The 19,839-nt window shown below is 31.8% G+C and overlaps 2 protein-coding genes across 4 annotated transcripts; both read left to right on the forward strand.

Annotated features, from left to right (window-relative positions):
- The first annotated feature begins 1,513 nt into the window (after positions 1 to 1,513).
- On the forward strand, positions 1,514 to 7,076 carry LOC117928469 (probable copper-transporting ATPase HMA5). Its single transcript, XM_034848349.1, has 6 exons — positions 1,514 to 1,768; positions 3,474 to 4,856; positions 4,962 to 5,216; positions 5,474 to 5,596; positions 5,849 to 6,328; positions 6,417 to 7,076. The coding sequence occupies exons 1-6, from the start codon at positions 1,529 to 1,531 to the stop codon at positions 6,831 to 6,833; spliced, it is 2,898 nt and encodes a 965-aa protein (XP_034704240.1). The 5' UTR covers positions 1,514 to 1,528; the 3' UTR covers positions 6,834 to 7,076.
- Positions 7,077 to 12,656: 5,580 nt separating this feature from the next.
- Positions 12,657 to 17,281, forward strand: LOC117928146 (probable copper-transporting ATPase HMA5). Of its 3 annotated transcripts, none has more exons than XM_034848022.1 (6): positions 12,657 to 13,152; positions 13,800 to 15,188; positions 15,325 to 15,579; positions 15,844 to 15,966; positions 16,217 to 16,696; positions 16,776 to 17,281. In XM_034848022.1, the coding sequence occupies exons 1-6, from the start codon at positions 12,862 to 12,864 to the stop codon at positions 17,199 to 17,201; spliced, it is 2,964 nt and encodes a 987-aa protein (XP_034703913.1). In that variant the 5' UTR covers positions 12,657 to 12,861; the 3' UTR covers positions 17,202 to 17,281. The 3 variants fall into 3 exon arrangements, with proteins under 3 accessions (XP_034703913.1, XP_034703930.1, XP_034703920.1); XM_034848039.1 differs by lacking the exon at positions 12,657 to 13,152 and adding an exon at positions 13,348 to 13,429 and having other exon boundaries at positions 16,776 to 17,279; XM_034848029.1 differs by lacking the exon at positions 12,657 to 13,152 and adding an exon at positions 13,437 to 13,519 and having other exon boundaries at positions 16,776 to 17,279.
- The last annotated feature ends 2,558 nt before the right edge of the window (positions 17,282 to 19,839 follow it).

Below are 19,839 nucleotides of genomic sequence, written 5' to 3' on the forward strand. Positions count from 1 at the left end.
ACTTAATATTTAAGTAGAAGAATTAAAATAAATGAAATAAATCTAAAGCAACCTGTAAAAATAATTTATTGATTTTAACTATATTTTTTATTTTCCTTTCATTTTTCTTTGCTTCTACTTTTTCCCTTCTTTCCATCTTGTATTTTCTTAAATTTTTAAGAACCAAACATAGAGTCAAACTATATTTGGTTCTCATAAAATTTGAGAAAGATGTTTGAAAAATAATATAGATAAAAAAAAAAGTAAATAAAAAAATAAAAGAAAATAAAAAATAGGCTTAAAGTTAAACTATGTTTGGTTCCATAAAATATTAGAGAGAAAAAATATTAAGGAAAATGATTTTTTATTTTATTTTAAATTAATTTAAAATTTATATATTTTAATGTTATTTAATCTTGTTATAATAGAAAGAAATAAGTAAGAGTTTGAAGAAACGTATAAAAATAATTTATTAAATTTAAATTTATTTATTTATTTTATTATTATTTTTTTCTTTTTACTATTTTTCTTCAAATTTTTCCAGAATTAAACATATCAAAATTTTTCTCTATTCACTTTTCCCTGATGGAGTTTGAACCATTACTAATACCCAAAAAATTTAAAGGAAAATACCAGATAAAACAAATATAAAAAAATAATGGAAAAGACAAAATAAAAAAAATTAAATTTAATAAATTATTTATATATTTTTAAAAAAAACTCATTTTCATTTATTTTTTATTAAATAATTTAAAAATATATAATTTTTTTTAAAAAATAAAACATGAAAACACCCCATATAAACTCAATGTCCGAGGTAAGTCCACAACAAATACCGGAGTATGAAAGATGGGTCACATCCAAAAAGGCGGTGGGGATGCCAAACACCACTCACCCCTGAAGAGTGGAGACAAGAACAAAGTACCCAATCACCTGTAAAATCACCTTATCATTACTGTAGGAGTCGAATGGTTTTTGTCCTTGGCTATTTTCGTCCTAAAATCATTTTTAAAAATCTAAAAAATTATTTTTTCAAAAATGGGTGATTCCTCATTCCTCCAAAAAAAAAAAAATTTAAATAAAATTAATTAATTAAAAGATATGAAATAATTTTTAAATTTATAAATAAAAAAACATCGGAAAAGAGCATAGGGCATTTGAAAGAGTCACGATCATGATCCATGCCAGCGCCACTCTCCTGCTTGAAGAGTGAAGACAGAATCAAGAAATCGTGGAGGGCAGCCCCTCATCGCTGATACCCAATCGAATCAAACCGATTGTTACCAGGAACACCATTATCATTTTTTAAAGGAGGCGTGAGGGCAAGATCAAACTTTTGGGGTCCAAAAGATAGTAAAAACTTAAAAAGCAGCATTCCAATTTCCAGACCACCTCAATCATGGTGTCTGATGTTGGAATCAACTAAATAAATCATGGCTCCCATCCACTCTCCACTACATCCCAGACCCTACCACATTCCTATCAATTCATGGTATAAATTTTATTTTTCACAGAAGAAGAAGCAGAGAGAGGGTGAGATTTTACGCTAATGGCGCCCAAGTTTCTGTCCTCTACTCGAAATGAGAGGTCCGGAAAGGGCGTGCCGGAGAAGGAGGAGAATGCGGAAGGATCGCAGGCCAAGGCGATGTATTCGGTGACCGGAATGACGTGCTCCGCCTGCTCCGGACAGGTGGAGAGGGCCCTCAGGCAGCTGCCGGGGATCCAAGACGCGGTCGTTGATGCTCTCAGTAATAGGGCTCAGGTCACGTTTTATCCGGCTTTGATTAACGTAAGTGTTTTTTAGATTTTAGGTTTTACTTGGGTGTGTTTGGTTTGATGGAAAACGTGAGAGGGGGAGTTTTTTCTCGAGAGAAACTACCCCTACCGAGATTTCGAAACCGACAAAATAAGAAGCATCCACTTAAAATGGCAAGAAAAGTGATCGAATTTTGTATTCAACACTTTGATTTAGTTAGTGGGCGTGGAATCTAATCTTCTAAAATGATTTGTGTCTTTTGGGCAAAGAATCATCAGGTTTGTAATTAATTCTATACTTTTGGAAAAAGCTCAAGCTTCATTTCGATTTTTATTTTTATTTTTATTTTTTTATAGGAAAGCAAAAATTTTAAAATATGTACATTTTAAAAATTTTTTTTTTTCTTTGGCTGGACTTTTCTTTGATATATCATGATGTGGTAATGAGAGGACAAAAATGTGCAAATACAAAGCGTTATTGGTTTTAATTTGATATATCACTTAAATATTAATATTTATTCAGTTGTAAAAAAGAATTTTAAAAAAGGAAGTTTCATTTTTTATTCTAATTTAAAATATATTAAAAAGAAATTTTTTTTGTTAATTGAATTTTCTTGGAAAAAAAATGAAAAAGTAAAAATCATTTTTTTTTTCTTTTTAGTTCTTACTCAAATTAAAAAGATATTTTTATGCTAATATTTATTTATTTTTATTTCATTAATTAGACTAAAAAAATAAAATAAAATTGATAGAAACACAAAAAAAAAAAAAAACTAAAAAGGTGTTAATTTTTCTCATTTAATAAGAAATTTATAAATATCAAAAAACTTTTTTTTTAAAAAATATATAATTTAAAAATAGAGATAAAATGAAAATTTTTCACTAAAAACTCAATATAAAAAGTAATAGTTTTTACATTAATTTCTCTTAACTAAATAATTGCTTAAAAGATTATAGAAGAATGATATTTCGCTCCACAACCCATGAGTTTTACTTAAATTGTTCTTGGGATATTTGACTATTTAATTAAAAAAAAATTCTACATTTCACCTTTGCTTTTTATAATTTTTTTCTCATTTCTTTTATTCTATTTATTATTATTATTATTTACTATTTATAATTTTAATATTAAAATAATTATTATTTGTATTGTTTTTAATACTAAATAATTATTTACAATAATACTTATATATAATATGTTAAAAATACAAAATAAATTATTATAATAATAATAAATAGAAAAGTAAAAAAATGGTAATAAGAAAAAAAAAAAGGAATAGTATTTTAGTCTTTTTACTCATGAACTCTCTCTCCAAAGTAAAAATATTGTCTCTCTCTAGTGTCCATTCATTTAAGTATGAAAATATTAAAATAAAAATTATTTTTCATCATGAATTGGATGATAAAAATTACCTATAAAAATAAAAGTAAAAGGAATATAATGAAATGATTTAGAAAAAGATTAATGTCTCTTATTTGTAAATCACATATTTAGGAATTTTAAAATTTCCACAAACCAAGATTTACACAAAACTAATATATCAATTATTTTCTAAATAATTTCTTTATATTTTTTTAATCATTCTATTGTTTTACTTAAATTAATGAATAAAAAAAGATTGAATTCTATTTCAGAAACAGGGTTCATCTCCACTGCCATGTTGCCTTCCTTCTAAACGAGTACATGACATGAATGCAGAAAATTTTCTTGCTGTTCATTCTTATCTGACTTTTTGTAGGAGGAGACAATCCGTGAGACCATTGAAGATGTGGGTTATCAGGCCACATTGATTCAAGATCATCAGACAAATGCCAAATCCACTCAAATGTGTCGAATTCGGATAAATGGAATTTGCACTTCTTGCTCCACGGCTGTTGAATCTGCTCTCCAAGCTCTGCGTGGTGTGCTAATGGCCCAAGTTGCATCAGCAGATGAGGAAGCACAAGTGCATTATGATCCAAAGATGGTAAGCTACAAAGAGCTTTTGGAAGCAATAGAAGATACTGGGTCTGTAGCTATACTTATTACTACTGGCTACATGAGCAAGCTTCAGCTTAAAGTTGATGGAGTTTGCACTGATCATTCAATGAGATTGATTGAGAATTCTCTTCGATCACTTCCAGGGGTTCAAGACATTGTCATTGATCCCACACTCAATAAATTTTCTGTTTCCTACAAACCAGATGTGACAGGGCCTAGAAACTTCATCCAAGTGATTGAGTCTACTGGATCTGGGCGTTACAAGGCAATGATATTCCCTGAAGGAGGAAGAGAAGTTCATGAAAAGGAGATTGAGCGAAATTATAGATCATTTCTATGGAGTTTGGTCTTTGCAATTCCAGTATTCTTAACCTCCATGGTCTTTATGTATGTCCCTGGCCTCAAGCATGGATTAGATAGCAACGTGGTGAATATGCTGAGTGTTGGAGAGATTTTGAGGTGGGCATTATCCACCCCAGTACAGTTTGTTATCGGGAGGCGATTCTACACTGGCTCCTACAAAGCATTGCGCCGTGGGTCTGCTAATATGGATGTTTTGATTGCCTTGGGAACAAATGCTGCCTATTTTTATTCAGTCTATTCAGTGTTGAGAGCTGCTGCTTCTAAAGATTTCAAGTCCACAGACTTCTTTGAGACCAGCTCCATGCTTATTTCATTTATTCTTCTTGGGAAGTATTTGGAGATTTCAGCCAAGGGAAAGACATCTGATGCCATTGCCAAGCTTATGGACCTGGCACCTGAGGCTGCAATTCTGTTGACACTGGACTGTGAAGGAAACGTGATAACTGAAGAAGAAATCGATAGTCGGTTGATACAAAAGAATGATGTGATTAAAATTCTTCCTGGTGCAAAAGTAGCTTCGGATGGTTTTGTTATTTGGGGGCAAAGCCATGTCAATGAGAGCATGATCACAGGGGAAGCCAGGCCTGTGGCAAAGAGGAAGGGTGACACAGTCATTGGAGGCACTGTGAATGAGGATGGTGTGCTACATGTTGAGGCGACACAGGTTGGATCAGAAAGTGCTCTGTCACAGATTGTTCAGCTTGTTGAGTCAGCCCAGATGGCTAAAGCTCCTGTGCAGAAATTTGCAGACCGCATCTCTAAATACTTTGTTCCTTTGGTGAACATCTAAATGCCTTCTAGTCTCCTTTGTTTACTTCATGTATTCTAAATAGAGAGATGATTTGGTTTCAGGCCTTTGCTAACAACTGCCTATCTTGTGCAGGTTATTATCCTTTCATTTTCCACTTGGCTTTCCTGGTTTTTAGCAGGAAAATTTCATAGGTATCCAAAATCTTGGATACCTTCTTCCATGGATAGCTTTGAGCTTGCACTCCAATTTGGAATCTCTGTCATGGTCATAGCGTGCCCATGTGCTCTGGGCCTTGCAACTCCTACTGCTGTTATGGTTGGTACTGGTGTTGGAGCTTCTCAGGGTGTCCTCATCAAAGGCGGCCAAGCATTAGAAAGTGCACATAAGGTCAGTATGTGGTATTCATCTTGCCCTTCTCTACTTTCTAAAGAAAAGCAATCCTAGGGGAATTAAGATTCTCGAACTCAAAAAGTCCATACTTAACCACATTAATTATTCATTCAAATCAAATTGAATTCTGAATTAATTTAGTCCAAAATTGTCACAGAAGTGCCAGTTCTATCAGAATATTCAAACAGCAAGCACCAGTGTCTTGCCTTTTTAGGACCTTTGAACACAATCTTGAAGTTGATTATATTTTGTAGGTGAATTGCATTGTGTTTGACAAGACAGGGACCCTCACAGTTGGGAAGCCGGTAGTTGTTAACACAAGGCTCTTGAAAAATATGGCACTCCAAGAATTCTATGAACTTGTTGCAGCCACTGAGGTAGGCCTTTCTCCAAAGACTATTATCTATTCTAAAGAACATTTTTGTAAGGCTTGGCCCTGTAATATCACTGGCCTTCAAAGTAGTTTTGATAGATAATAGAAACTTGGATTCACCTCAGAATTTGCTTCTTGTTAAACTTTCTGGAAACCCAAAAATATTACAGTCCATTCAAGAAGTAAGCTTTTGAACCATGCTTTTGCAAATCGCCCACGAAGAATGAATAATGTATGTACTCTGGATGTGTGCCAGGTGAACAGTGAGCACCCACTAGCCAAGGCCATTGTAGAATATGCTAAGAAATTCAGAGAAGATGAAGAGAATCCCACCTGGCCAGAAGCCAAAGATTTCGTTTCCATTACTGGGCATGGTGTAAAAGCCATTGTTCGCAACAAAGAGATCATAGTGGGCAACAAGAGTTTAATGTTAGACCAGAACATTGCCATTCCATCTGAAGCTGAAGACATGCTGGCAGAAACAGAAGCAATGGCTCAAACTGGGATTCTGATATCCATTGATGGGGAGCTGGCAGGAGTTCTAGCCATATCTGATCCATTGAAGCCTGGTGCTCGTGACGTCATATCTATTCTCAAGTCCATGAAAGTGAAGAGTATAATAGTGACAGGTGACAATTGGGGAACTGCAAATTCCATAGCAAAGGAGGTTGGAATTGAAACTGTCATTGCTGAAGCCAAACCTGAGCAGAAAGCAGAAAAAGTGAAGGATTTACAGGTATGAATGCGGGCATCAGTTTCAGGACATCTGACTTATATATGATTATGATCTCACTGCTATTATCCATGGCTTCATTCCACTGCAGGCTTCAGGCAACATCGTCGCAATGGTTGGAGACGGCATTAATGATTCACCAGCTCTTGCAGCTGCAGATGTTGGTATGGCAATTGGTGCAGGCACAGACATCGCCATTGAAGCAGCAGACATTGTTCTCATGAGAAGCAACTTGGAAGATGTGATAACTGCCATTGATCTTTCCAGAAAAACATTTTCCCGTATCCGCCTGAACTACATATGGGCACTAGGGTATAATCTCCTAGGCATACCAATTGCGGCCGGAGCTCTTTTCCCATCTATTGGATTGCGTTTACCACCATGGATTGCAGGAGCTGCCATGGCAGCCTCTTCAGTCAGTGTTGTTTGCTGCTCACTTCTGTTGAAGAACTATAGAAGACCCAAGAAGCTGGATGGGCTTGAGATGCAGGGAGTGACAGTAGAGTGATTGATTGATTCTAGTGGTGTTGATTCAGCTTCTTGTATATAATGTAGCAATGGCCTTTGCCTAGGAATAACATCTTAGTGGATGATATATAGATTAGATTATTAGAATAAGGTCATCACAGACTGAGCTTAAGCTTCTGTGTTAGGTCCAAACTCCAATTTAGTTCAGAAACGCTAGGGTTAATGGTATATTATTGTTCAACTGATCATTTTGATAATCCAAAGGAAGTTGTCTTCTCTACAACTAATAGGAAGAGAGAAGTAAAAAGAAAAAAAAATAGAAAAAAAAACAAAACTTTGGATAAGGCAAAAAGTCTCATTGAAATTGGACTTTATTTAAAAAAAAAATCATGAATCTACATTTAAATACATAATTAAATTGTAACATACTCTACTAGCCCATTAACAATAACCCACTAACACTTAGAAAAAGTGATTCCTAAAACATAAGCTAACACCAACCCACTAATACACGTAGTGATCGAGTGCTTCCTAATAGCACATTCCACAATCTTATTTGGCTCAAACTCGAATTACAACCAACTAATAAAATATCAGTATTAATTACAATACTCCCCCTTAATGCTGAAAGTTTGCAACTCCCAATATATTCTGAAATACTAGGGTTATGTTTGGTTCCAAGAAAATACTAAGGAAAGAAAAAAAAAAATCAAGGAAAATGATATTTTCATATTTGATTGTTCTATGTAAAATATTAAAGAAAATCAAGTATAATTAAAACTGGTTAAAAACTTATGTATTTTTAAGTTATTAATTTTTACTTCAATGAGTTAAAACAAGTAAAATGGGTTTAAAGTATCAAATAAAAATAATTTATTAACTTTTAATTTATTTTTCATATTCCTTCACTTTTTCTTTCTTTCTACTTTTCATCTGTATTTTCTTTCATTTACATTTTCCATCAAATTTTTCAGGAACCAAACATAGCCTAGAACTTCTCTAAAGGCAGAGATTTTGTAAATGTAATCACAAATTGTTTATTGGTGTTGCAATATATCATCTTGATGGTTCCTTTAGATTCCAACTATTGAATAAAATGATGACATATCTCTATGTTTTGCGCGCCCATGAAACACAAAATTCTTTCTTATGGAAATTGTGGATTGATTATCACAATGGATAATTGTGGAGGAAGATAGTGCAATGGATAGTTGCTTCTTTAAACTCCATGAAATGGCTCCTAAATTGAGATTGAAAATATACACAAAAAATTTCAAACTCATTAAAACAAAATTCACCACCACAATTTGTTTGCAATGTCTTCAAGGAAAAACCATCGTTCTTTTGAAAGTGATTCTTGATCTTGAAGATAAACAACGTTTATAATTTTTCTTTGGCAAAATAGACCCAAGACATCCTGCTAAAATCATCCATAAAAATAACAAAATACTTGTTATTGTTAAGAAAAGAAGTTCGCATTAGCTCACAAACATCTATATGCACCAATTCAATTGGTCTTGTATCTCTGCTTACTTTCCGTTTTGAAAAAACATCCCAATGTTGCTTCCCAAACACGTAACTCTCATAGACTTCATCTACACTCTTTATAGGTAGCAAACCATGCACCATATTTTTTTTCTCCAAATGTTCAAAATTCTTAAAGCTTAGATGCCCAAATCTATGATGCCACCACCAATTATCATTGATTAATGAAACATTACGTGCATGTGTATCACCACCAAGGGTTAAAGGAAAAATTTTGTTTTTGGCCATATGAACTTTCACTAACAAATTCCTTTGGTTTTATCTTGAACAACTAAACATGTCAAATCTTCAAAAACAAGTGAGTAGCCTTCTAATATAAACTGCTTCACACTTAACAATCTTATATCTAAATTAGGAACATAAAAAAACATTTTTTATTCAACTTATTTCACCTTTTACCTTTACAGTACCAAAAATTCACCAATTTATCGATACTTATAAAGACATTCAAGTTTGTTGTCATATGATTACTGTACCCATTGTCCATATACCAAACATATTAAACACATTTTTTAGTAGAATAACAACAAAGAAAGTTTTAGATTCTTCATTGTCTTTTTCTTTCTCCTTAACAAATTTGACATATTTTTCTTTCAATTTGTAGTATTTTTTTGTGGCCAAATTTCTTACAATAGTAGCATTGGATTGACTTATGATTGTAGTTTTCATATTTTTCACCAAACTCATTTAGGTAGTGGTTACCTGAACGTCCACCACCTCTTCCACTTCTTCAGTCTCTTCTACCAAGAGAGGAATGCTCTTCACGTTCTTTTTTGTTGTTAGATTCCTTGTAATTGTCTTCTTATATTTAGAATTCTGCAATTTAGTTCAAAATGCATTTTCAATGGATGTTTCTTCATATTGGATGTTTCTTCATATCTCTTAATCTTTTCTTCATGGGATTGAAGAAAACCAAGTAACTCATCAATGGTTAGTATACTTAAATCTTTAGATTCTTCTATTTCTACAACCACATGATTATACTTCTTAGACAAGCTTCTGAAAAATTTTTCAACCACTTTTTCATCAAATAATTGTTCACCATATTTTGGAATTGTGAACACTATCTTTCATGAGTGACGTTTCAAACTTCCTACGAAGAGTTTGAAATTTAATGGTAAGTACCTTGGTTGTGCCTTGATATCCTATTTGCAAAGCATCCTAAACTTCTTTGGATTTTGTTGCTTTAGAAATTTGAGGAAAGATAATTTCTAAAACTACTTGTTGGATAAAAAACAATGCCTTAGCATCTTTCTTTCAAACATCTTTGATAGCCTCAACATGAATCTCCTCTTCTTCATAACCCTTATCCATAAGTTCCCACTAATCTTAGGAGATAAAAAAGAGTCCTCATCCTTGTGCTCTAAACATCATATCCACTTCCTTGAAAAAGTAGAATGGTAGGTTGAGTTGGGATAAAACCTACATTGTTTGCTTTAATACTAGATGATAATCCAAAAGAATTTGTCTTCTCTACAACTATTAGGAAAAGAGAAGTAAAAAAAACTCTAGATAAGGCAAGTAGTCTAATTGAAATTGAACTCTTTTTTATTCATGAATTTGCATTTAAATACATAATTGAATTGTAATAGACTCCTAAATAAATCAATCACTAGCCCACTAAGAGAGATTCCTAAAACATAAGCTAACACTAACCCTCTAATATATGTAGTAAGTACTTCCTAAAAATTAGGTAACATATTCCACGTCTTATTTGACTCAAACTCAAATTACAATCAACTAATAAAATATGATCATTAATTCTAACATATTCTTCATACATGAAAGTAACAATTCTCACTTAATAGGTATGTTTGGGTACTAGGAAAGTTTGAGGGAGAATACAAAATAGAAGAAAAAAATATTGTTAAGTTGTACACTTTCTCCAAAATTTTCTAACATTTTTCTTTGAGAAAAATATTAAGAAAAACAAATTTAGCATTTTCTCCTTCTCTTCTTAGCCTGGTTGGAAGGTGTTTGAGGCTTGAGAGTGCTCTTTAATATTCTGAAAATAGTTTCTTTTCAAAATGTAGATTTTAAGTAAATTTTTTTTTTAAAAATGCTTTTATGGAATATTTTTTTAATATTATTAAATTCCAAAAACTATTTGTTTTTACTATGTAGTATATAATTAAAAACACTATGCGCTTAATTGATATTTTATAAAAGGGTTTATTATAAAAGTACACTTAACAAAAACATTTTAATGTCAAAGCATTTTATCAAAATTAATACAAAATAAATTAAAAATAATAAGCTTTTATTTTGTGGTGACAAAAATAAAATTTCAAAATGTTTTATATCCTTCTTCAAATTCAAATGAAGGAAAATAAAAAAAATATTAAAATACATTATTTTTATATTTAAAGTCAATAAATTATTTTTATATCCTCCTTCAAATTTATTTCACTTATTTTTTTTCCATTATATAAACATTAGATAATTTTAAAATATATAAATTTTAATTATATTTTATTTTCTTTCATATTTTTTTATAATGAAATCATATATGAAAAAATTATTTTCTTAAAATTTTTTTTTCTTTCCTTGATACTTTCCGATAAATAAGCATAACCTTGAATTAACCTACACTCAATAAAAAGGGAAGTAAAAAATAAATTAAAAAAATACTTTGATTCTCCATTGCCATAGTAAATAATTAATAGGGGATCAAATATGATTTGTTTTCAAAATGAATATATTTGTTTAAAGTCATCTTCAATCATTAAAATATTTTGTAATTTTTATATTTTGGGAAATAAGAGATTGATGTCTTTTTTTTTTTTTAACAATCCCTAGTAGGAAACCTTTTTTCAAAGATTTTTGAGAAATGAGTTAGTAAATATTTTTAAGTGTTACTAAATTTGTTAATTTTTTTTTTCCATAATTTCCCTTTTTATATTTTATAAAATGAATAATTTCACCATCCAACCAACTCCTAACTTCTATATTTAGTGGGTTAATTGATTTCAATTATAGCATATTTGTTTAAAACTTTCCCAAAAAATATTTTTAATAATTGAAAACATTTTTTTTTTACAAAAATTAAGGGTATATTTGACAATTATTTTTTAAAACAAATTTCTATTCTTCAAAACAAAAAACACTTTTGACAACAAAAAATTATTTTATATTTTTTGTTCTTAACAATATAAAATATGATGTTTTCAAATAACATCTTTTAATTATTTTCTTATTGTTTTTCTTTATTTTTTAGGATTGTTTTAAGAAATAATTATACAAACATATATAATGATTAAAAATAAAATATTAAATATAAAAATTATTTTTTAAAAAATATTAAAAACATGTTAAAGCCATTTTATGTTTCCAAATAGTTCTACAAAAATCAGAAAACCATTTTCAAAAACCATTTTTCAAAATTGTTTTCGAAAACAGTTACCAAACAAGTCTTAAGTATTGAGTAAAGTTTCAAAAACTATTTTTAAAATTTTAGCTTTAAAAGTAATTAATAAAAACTTTTTTAACTTACAACATTTTTATTGGTACCACCTTTATGTAAAATGCTTTTTAAAAGTACTTCCATATTTATTAAAATTTTAAAATCTGTTTTGCAATATCAGTTTCTTCACAAAAATGGCAGGAGTTGAAGATAAAATAACAAATCCATCGAATTCAAGTCAATTTGGATCGTTATAGTATTTACATTCTTAAATTAGGAAAAACAATTCATTCATGAAACATTTTTTTTTTTTTGAAAAGTAATGAAAATACAAATAAGTTTTGTGTTACATCATTTCCCTTTTTTGCCCCTATTTTAGAAAATCAAATCACTTCCTTGTTCAACAAACCGCAACCTACTTTTGTCAAAATGTTTTCCTATGCTTACTTTACATTATTTTTAACTACTAATTATTTATATTAGATCATTTTTGTTCATGTGATTTAAAAATAATTTTCTGTTTTTAAAAATAAAAACCTGCTTTTAAAATTTTTTAGTACTGTTAAATTATTGTTTTTTTAAAATAATTTTTAAAAATAAAGTGAAATAGAGAACAAGTAATTTTATTTTATCTATTTTTAAAAATAAAAAAATATATAAATATATTTGATTCTATGTAAGTTTGTTTTTGAAAACTATTTTTTATCCTTCAACTTAAAAAAACAAGTTTCCAAAAAAAAATACAGCAACCCTTAAAATACTTTCTTGTTTTTAAAAATAATTTATTTTAGAAAGTGTTCAAAATTTTCTTTAAAAAAAAATGTGTCAGCTATAAATTAGTTTTTAGGGAATATTTTTTAAATATGAGAAAATTTGTTTTTTCTGTTGCATGAAGGGGGCCGAAGCTGGAATGGGATAAGCACTGACGTACAAATCCATGAACCGCCACATAGTGATTTAAAAATGGTCAAAACGCAGCGTTTTACGGTCCCGCGACGAGAAAGTTGGCGCCACCTTTTCTCAGGTTAGCTTCTAAGCACCGCTAAGTCACGTGCTCTCCCCTTTGTCTGAAGAGGAAAGGGAAGAGGCAGAGGAAGAGGGATAGGGAGATTTCAGGAAAATGGTGGCGAAGTTTCTGACGTTGGAATGTATTCGGGGTGAGAGCTTCGGACATCTGTCGCCGAGGCCGCACTATCCGTCGATGCCTAAGTATCCGAAGGGGGTGTCGGAGACGGAGAAGGATGTGAAAGGATCGGAGGCGAAGGCTGTGTATTCGGTGATCGGAATGACGTGTGCGGCGTGCGCCGGATCGGTGGAGAAGGCCGTCAAGCGGCTGCCGGGAATTAGGGAGGCTGTGGTGGATGTTTTGAATAATAGGGTTCAGGTCATGTTCTATACTTCTTTTGTTAATGTAAGTGGTTTCTTCTTCTGTTATATTCGTTTTAGATTTTAGGTTTAATTCGGTGGTGTTTGGTTCGATGGAAATTGTGGCAAGCGAAGTTTTTTTTTTTTTTTCTTTTTTTTTTTCTCTCGTGAAATTTAGGAACGGTAGTTAGCGGTCACGAGAGTTGTTGACGAACTGCCTAATCATAAAATGAAACGAAAACGTGTAGAATAACTACGAAAGGTTGGTTTTTTTGAATTAATTTTTTTAAATTCTGGTTTCTTTTGTCCCATGGACGGTGGAGGTATGAGAAGAGAAAATAGAAAATTAGGACCTGTTTGGAACTTTTTCGAAGGGAACAGTTCTCAGAATAGTATTATGATGTTTATCAAAAGTCTGTTTGGATGTTTAGATGCTTATGCTTGTTTTTTTTAATTTTGTTCAGAATTCTTTTTGTTCTTTACAACAATCCAGTTGGGAAAGTTGGATAATTAAGATCTTTTACTATCGTTGAAGTTTGCTAACGTGAAATGAAATAATTTGTTCCTGGCTTTTTCTAAACAGTGTTCTGCTCCAATCTTCTGTTCCCTTCATTCCAAATTACTTCCATGTCCATTTTGCTTTTCCTTCTGTTCATGCGCGAACTCTTACTATTTTTATCTGCTATTGCGTAGGAGGAAACAATTCGTGAAACCATTGAAGATGTGGGATTTCAGGCCACATTGATGCCAGATGAGGCAAATGAAAAATCCACTCAAGTGTGCCAAATTCGCATAAATGGAATGACCTGCACTTCTTGCTCTACAACTGTTGAATCTGCTCTGCAAGCATTGCAGGGCGTGCAAAAGGCCCAAGTTGCATTAGCAACTGAGGAAGCCCAAGTTCATTATGATCCTAAGATCATAAACTACAATCAGCTACTGGAAGCCATAGAAGATACTGGGTTCGAGGCCATCCTTATTAGTACTGGGGAGGACATGAGCAAGATTCAGCTCAAAGTTGATGGAGTTTGCACTGACCATTCAATGAGATTGATTGAGAATTCTCTTCGGGCACTCCCTGGGGTTCAAGACATAGACATTGATCCTACACTCAATAAATTTTCCCTTTCCTATAAATCAAATGTGACAGGACCCAGAAACTTTATCAATGTGATTGAGTCAACTGGATCTAGGTGCTACAAGGCAACTATATTTCCTGAAGGAGGAAGGGCCATTCACAAAAAGGAGGAGGTTAAGCAATATTACAGATCTTTTCTATGGAGTTTGGTTTTTACAATTCCAGTATTCTTAACCTCCATGGTTTTCATGTATATCCCTGGTCTCAAGCACGGATTAGATACCAAAGTGATCAATATGCTGAGTGTTGGAGAAATTTTAAGGTGGGTATTATCCACCCCAGTTCAGTTCATTATTGGGCGGAGATTCTACACTGGCTCCTACAAAGCATTGCGTCATGGTTCTGCCAATATGGATGTTTTGATTGCCTTGGGAACAAATGCTGCCTATTTCTATTCAGTCTATTCCGTGTTGAGAGCTGCTACTTCTGAAGATTTCAAATCAACAGATTTCTTTGAGACTAGCTCCATGCTCATTTCATTTATTCTACTTGGAAAATATTTGGAGGTTTTAGCCAAGGGAAAGACATCAGATGCCATTGCTAAGCTTATGGACCTGGCACCTGAGACTGCAATTCTGTTAACACTGGACAAAGAAGGAAATATAATAAGTGAACAGGAAATTGATGGTCGGTTGATACAAAAGGATGATGTGATTAAAATTCTTCCTGGTGCAAAAGTAGCTTCAGATGGTTTTGTTATTTGGGGGCAAAGCCATGTCAATGAGAGCATGATCACAGGAGAAGCCAGGCCTGTGGCAAAGAGGAAGGGTGACACAGTGATTGGAGGGACTGTGAATGAGAATGGGGTATTACATATTAAGGCAACACGGGTTGGATCAGAAAGTGCTCTTTCACAGATTGTTCAGCTTGTTGAGTCAGCCCAGATGGCTAAAGCCCCTGTGCAGAAATTAGCAGACCACATCTCTAAATACTTTGTTCCTCTGGTAAACATCTAATATACATTTCTCCTCTCCTTCAGTTTCTTTTGTTTTCTAAATTGAGTGATAAGTACTATAAATTATGTGAAAATGAATGATAATTTAATCCAGGCCTTTGCCTACAACTGCCTATCTTTTGCAGGTTATTATCCTCTCATTTTCCACTTGGCTTGCCTGGTTTTTAGCTGGAAAGTTTAATGGATATCCGAAATCTTGGATACCAACTTCAATGGATGGTTTTCAGCTTGCACTCCAATTTGGCATCTCTGTCATGGTCATAGCCTGCCCATGTGCTCTAGGCCTTGCAACTCCTACTGCTGTCATGGTTGGTACTGGTGTTGGGGCCTCTCAGGGTGTCCTCATCAAAGGCGGTCAAGCATTAGAAAGTGCACATAAGGTCAGTGTGTGAAACTCATCTTGCACGTTTACGTTTTAAGGAAAAACAGACATCGGAGAATAAGATTCTTAAGCTTAAAAAACTAAACCACATTAATCAGCTTTGAGGTTTTAGGCGCTGCTCTTACTCCAATAAACTTGAAAATGAACTAATGCAGTCCAAAATTGTAATAAGTACTGCTGCCAACAGTTTATTCAAACAATAAGACTGGTTTTGCCTTGTTGGTGTATCAAAGATAATCTTGGAGCTGATTTGATCTTGTAGGTGGATTGCATTGTGTTTGACAAGACAGGTACCCTCACTGTTGGGAAGCCAGTAGTTGTTAGCACAAGGCTCTTGAAAAACATGGTACTTCAAGAATTCTATGAACTTATTGCTGCTGCTGAGGTAGGCCTTTCTCGAGGGATTTTTATCTGTTCTAGAGAGCATTTTCATTAGACTCAGCCTTTTGTATCTCCATTCGAAAGTTAGCTTGAATAGATATTATGAACTTGGGTTGAACTCAATGGTCTGCTTGTTATTTTAACTTTTTGGACAACCAAACATCATTTTTAAGCTGTCCACTCAAGCAGTAACTTTGTCAACCATGATGTTGAGAAGGAATGTTTAAAATGTAGATGTTCTTGATGTGTATCAGGTGAACAGTGAGCACCCATTAGCCAAGGCCATTGTTGAGTATGCCAAGAAATTCAGAGAAGACGGAGAGAGCCCCACCTGGCCTGAAGCAAGAGATTTTGTCTCCATTACTGGCCATGGAGTGAAAGCCATTGTTCGCAACAAAGAGATAATAGTGGGAAACAAGAGCTTGATGTTAGATCAAAACATTGCCATTCCAGCTGATGCTGAAGATATGCTGGCAGAAACTGAAGCGATGGCTCAAACTGGGATTCTAATATCCATTGATGGGGAGCTGACTGGAGTTCTAGCCATATCTGATCCACTGAAGCCTGGTGCTCGTGATGTCATATCTATTCTTAAGTCTATGAAAGTGAAGAGTATCATGGTGACAGGTGACAATTGGGGAACTGCAAACTCGATAGCCAAGGAGGTTGGAATTGAAACTGTCATTGCTGGAGCCAAACCTGAGCAGAAAGCAGAGGAAGTGAAGAATTTACAGGTATGAATGTGAAAATTAGTTCCAAGACATGCATAATGATCATTCTCAATCTGTTAAATATCATGTCCTCATTCCACAGGCTTCGGGCCATACTGTGGCAATGGTTGGAGATGGCATCAACGATTCTCCAGCCCTTGTAGCTGCAAATGTTGGAATGGCAATTGGTGCAGGCACAGACATTGCAATCGAAGCAGCTGATATCGTTCTCATGAAAAGCAACTTGGAAGATGTGATCACAGCCATTGACCTTTCCAGGAAAACATTTTCCCGTATCCGCCTGAATTACATTTGGGCATTGGGTTATAATCTCCTAGGCATACCAATTGCAGCTGGGGCTCTTTTCCCATCTACCGGTTTTCGTTTACCTCCATGGATCGCTGGAGCTGCCATGGCAGCCTCTTCAGTCAGCGTTGTTTGCTGCTCGCTTTTATTGAAGTACTACAAAAGACCTGAGAAGCTGAATGCTCTCGAGATGCAGGGAGTAATGGTCGAAAATCGATTCTAATGGGGTTGATTCTGGTGGTTTTTTTTAGTTTATTGCCAATAGAATTTTAATGTTTAATAATGTTAAAATTTTTTTTTTAATATTTTATTTTTATTAATATATAAAAAAAATAAAGAAAAATTAACAGTATTTTTTCTATAAAAAGTTAAAATATTTGATTTTTTAAATTCAACAAAAAGTTTGTAATAAGTTATTAAAAAATAGAAAAACAAATAATTTAAAATGCAATATAATATATATTTCAAATTTAAGAAAAATTCAAATAATGAGAAGCAAATAATGTTAAACTTTTAAGTTTATAACAAGTTTTTGAAGAGTCGTGAAATTAATTTATTAAAATTAAATAATTTGAACAAAATTTCATATATTTTTAAAAAATTTAAAATTAAAATTAAAGTATTTTTAATAAATTGTGATAAATTTCAAGTTGATATAATTTTTTTCCCTTAACCTTGGTTGTACTCATGGACGAAAATGTCTGGAATTTGGTCAAAATATTGAAATCTTGGAAAAAAAATGGACGAGCGACAAAAAAGATTTGTCTAAGTCATTTTGTTTCTTTTTGTTCAAGTCACTTTTTTTTTCTGTCTTTTAAGTTGGTTCTCTTTTTGTTTAACTCACTTCCTTTTTTGTTTTGTAAGTTTTGGGAATATCCCCATTCATAGGTCTAACATCCACATTCATGAATTGAAAGGTCCAAATGATTAACTCTGCAATAAGTTGTTAAAATCAATAGGTATTCAAATCATTCATTTGAAAAAATAAAAACTCTTCTTATTGGATAATCATAATACTTCCCAAAAATCGAAATTTTTGATCAATTGAGAAACAATATCACCATTTTTGTTCAATAAGATACCAAAATGGATGTTTCACTCATTTCATAGTAGAAATAATCATAAGAAATCCTTTGATAACACGGATTCCTATTTCTCAATGATATCCAACAGATTTTTCAGATAACACACAAGTTGTAAGGTGAAGAAATCAACGATTAATTTATTGGATTTTGAAAAAAAATCAACAATTAATTTATCAAAATTTTAAAATAATCAAAAATTGTTTTTTATATTTATTTTTGTTTTTTAAAAATCGTTGTGTGTTTTTTAAAATTTGTTATGCTTGTTTTTGAAAAATCAATATGCGTGTTTTTTTATTGGATTTTTAAAATAATCACCAACTGTTTTTTTATATTTATCTATGTTTTTAAAAAATTGTTATATGTGTTTTTTAAAAATCATTATGCATGTTTTTTTAATTATTTTTTTCTAATTTATTTTTTATTTTAAATTTATAACACCATTTTATTTAATATTATCCTTTTATTTTTAATCATTTTTCATATGTATCTTATTAATCCTATTTTAAAAAATGACTATGATTTTAATTTTAATTTTTTTTATATTTATCCTTTTATTTTTAAATATTTTTATTTTAAAATATTAAAAATATAAATTTATTCAAAAATTACTAAAATATAAAAAAATTACATAAAATTAATTTGACAAAATAAATTATTAATATAATTATAACTATTTAAATAAATTAATATTAATAGCAAAAGGTCGTCAATTCAAAATGTAATCAAACATGTTTTAATAAAAATGGTTTTTAATTTTTTTTAAAAATGAATATAAATATATTAAAGGAATTTAAGATAATTTTTTATAGATTATAAAGCACAAAGGCCCTAAAGTCATGCTCACCTTACTTAAGCTGCACGCACCCTTCGGCCCAGACTAAAAAAATTTCAAGTGGGCTGTAACATGAAATGGGCCTTTTTGGATTTTAGCCGAATTCCATATTAAATAATAAGCGGTTAGGCCCAAACTTCAATTTAACTATAAAAAAAAAAATTACCATAAAAATCTTCTACTCAAATTTCATCTTCATCAAAATTGTAACATTATTCTAATTGTAATATAATTATATAGGTCAATGTCACCTTTGAACTTTAGGATAGGGAAAAAATAAATTCATGTTTAGTTGTTGTCAATATTGTTTTAATAATTAAATTGTTAATCATACTTCAGAGAATCCACCTGACTAATGAATCTTTTGATCATGTTGATTGGTGGTAGGCCCGTGGTTATAAATTCAGTCAATTACATTATAAAAATGATTAAAATATCGTTAAACAATCAATAACTACAAAATTTTCAGCTTTCAAGGTATCAAATTTCAATATAATTAATATTAGTGTAGCTATTAATTTTATATTACGAATAAGTTCCATGTAATAAGCAACTAGCTTTGTCAACTTGTTAATACGATAGCATGAAGATGGTCGGCCCAATTATGTAGCTACAGGTATACCAAATTTTTTGTGGCATGACATATTGATTGGTAGCTGAGAAAATAAAATTGTTTAAAGTTTGAAAATTACTTGTGTTATAAAATTAACAAAAGAACGGTTCTGAAAGTGATTTTCTTTTAAATCATTTTACATGTTGACTGCTCGCAATTGCTACCTCAATTTCATTGATCAAAATTGGTTGAGGGTTGTTTTTTAATTTTTTATTAACATAAAGAAACAAAAATAATAATAAGAAAATTATGTGAAAATGAAAGATACCAATGTAAAGAAAAGGATATTTCTTGTAACTCCAACACGTCTTGTATGTGTATACTATTAGGG

This window comes from Vitis riparia, chromosome 2, assembly GCF_004353265.1.
Source record: "Vitis riparia cultivar Riparia Gloire de Montpellier isolate 1030 chromosome 2, EGFV_Vit.rip_1.0, whole genome shotgun sequence".
Lineage (NCBI taxonomy): Eukaryota > Viridiplantae > Streptophyta > Magnoliopsida > Vitales > Vitaceae > Vitis > Vitis riparia.

What these genes read in the sequence shown, in the direction of transcription:
- LOC117928469 (XM_034848349.1), top strand. Translation starts at nt 1,529, where the DNA reads ATGGCGCCCAAGTTTCTGTCCTCTACTCGAAATGAGAGGTCCGGAAAG. An exon ending in TTTATCCGGCTTTGATTAAC is followed by an intron (nt 1,769 to 3,473) that starts GTAAGTGTTTTT and finishes GACTTTTTGTAG; the next exon opens with GAGGAGACAATCCGTGAGAC. An exon ending in AACTTGTTGCAGCCACTGAG is followed by an intron (nt 5,597 to 5,848) that starts GTAGGCCTTTCT and finishes GATGTGTGCCAG; the next exon opens with GTGAACAGTGAGCACCCACT.
- LOC117928146 (XM_034848022.1), top strand. Translation starts at nt 12,862, where the DNA reads ATGGTGGCGAAGTTTCTGACGTTGGAATGTATTCGGGGTGAGAGCTTC. An exon ending in TCTATACTTCTTTTGTTAAT is followed by an intron (nt 13,153 to 13,799) that starts GTAAGTGGTTTC and finishes GCTATTGCGTAG; the next exon opens with GAGGAAACAATTCGTGAAAC. An exon ending in AACTTATTGCTGCTGCTGAG is followed by an intron (nt 15,967 to 16,216) that starts GTAGGCCTTTCT and finishes GATGTGTATCAG; the next exon opens with GTGAACAGTGAGCACCCATT.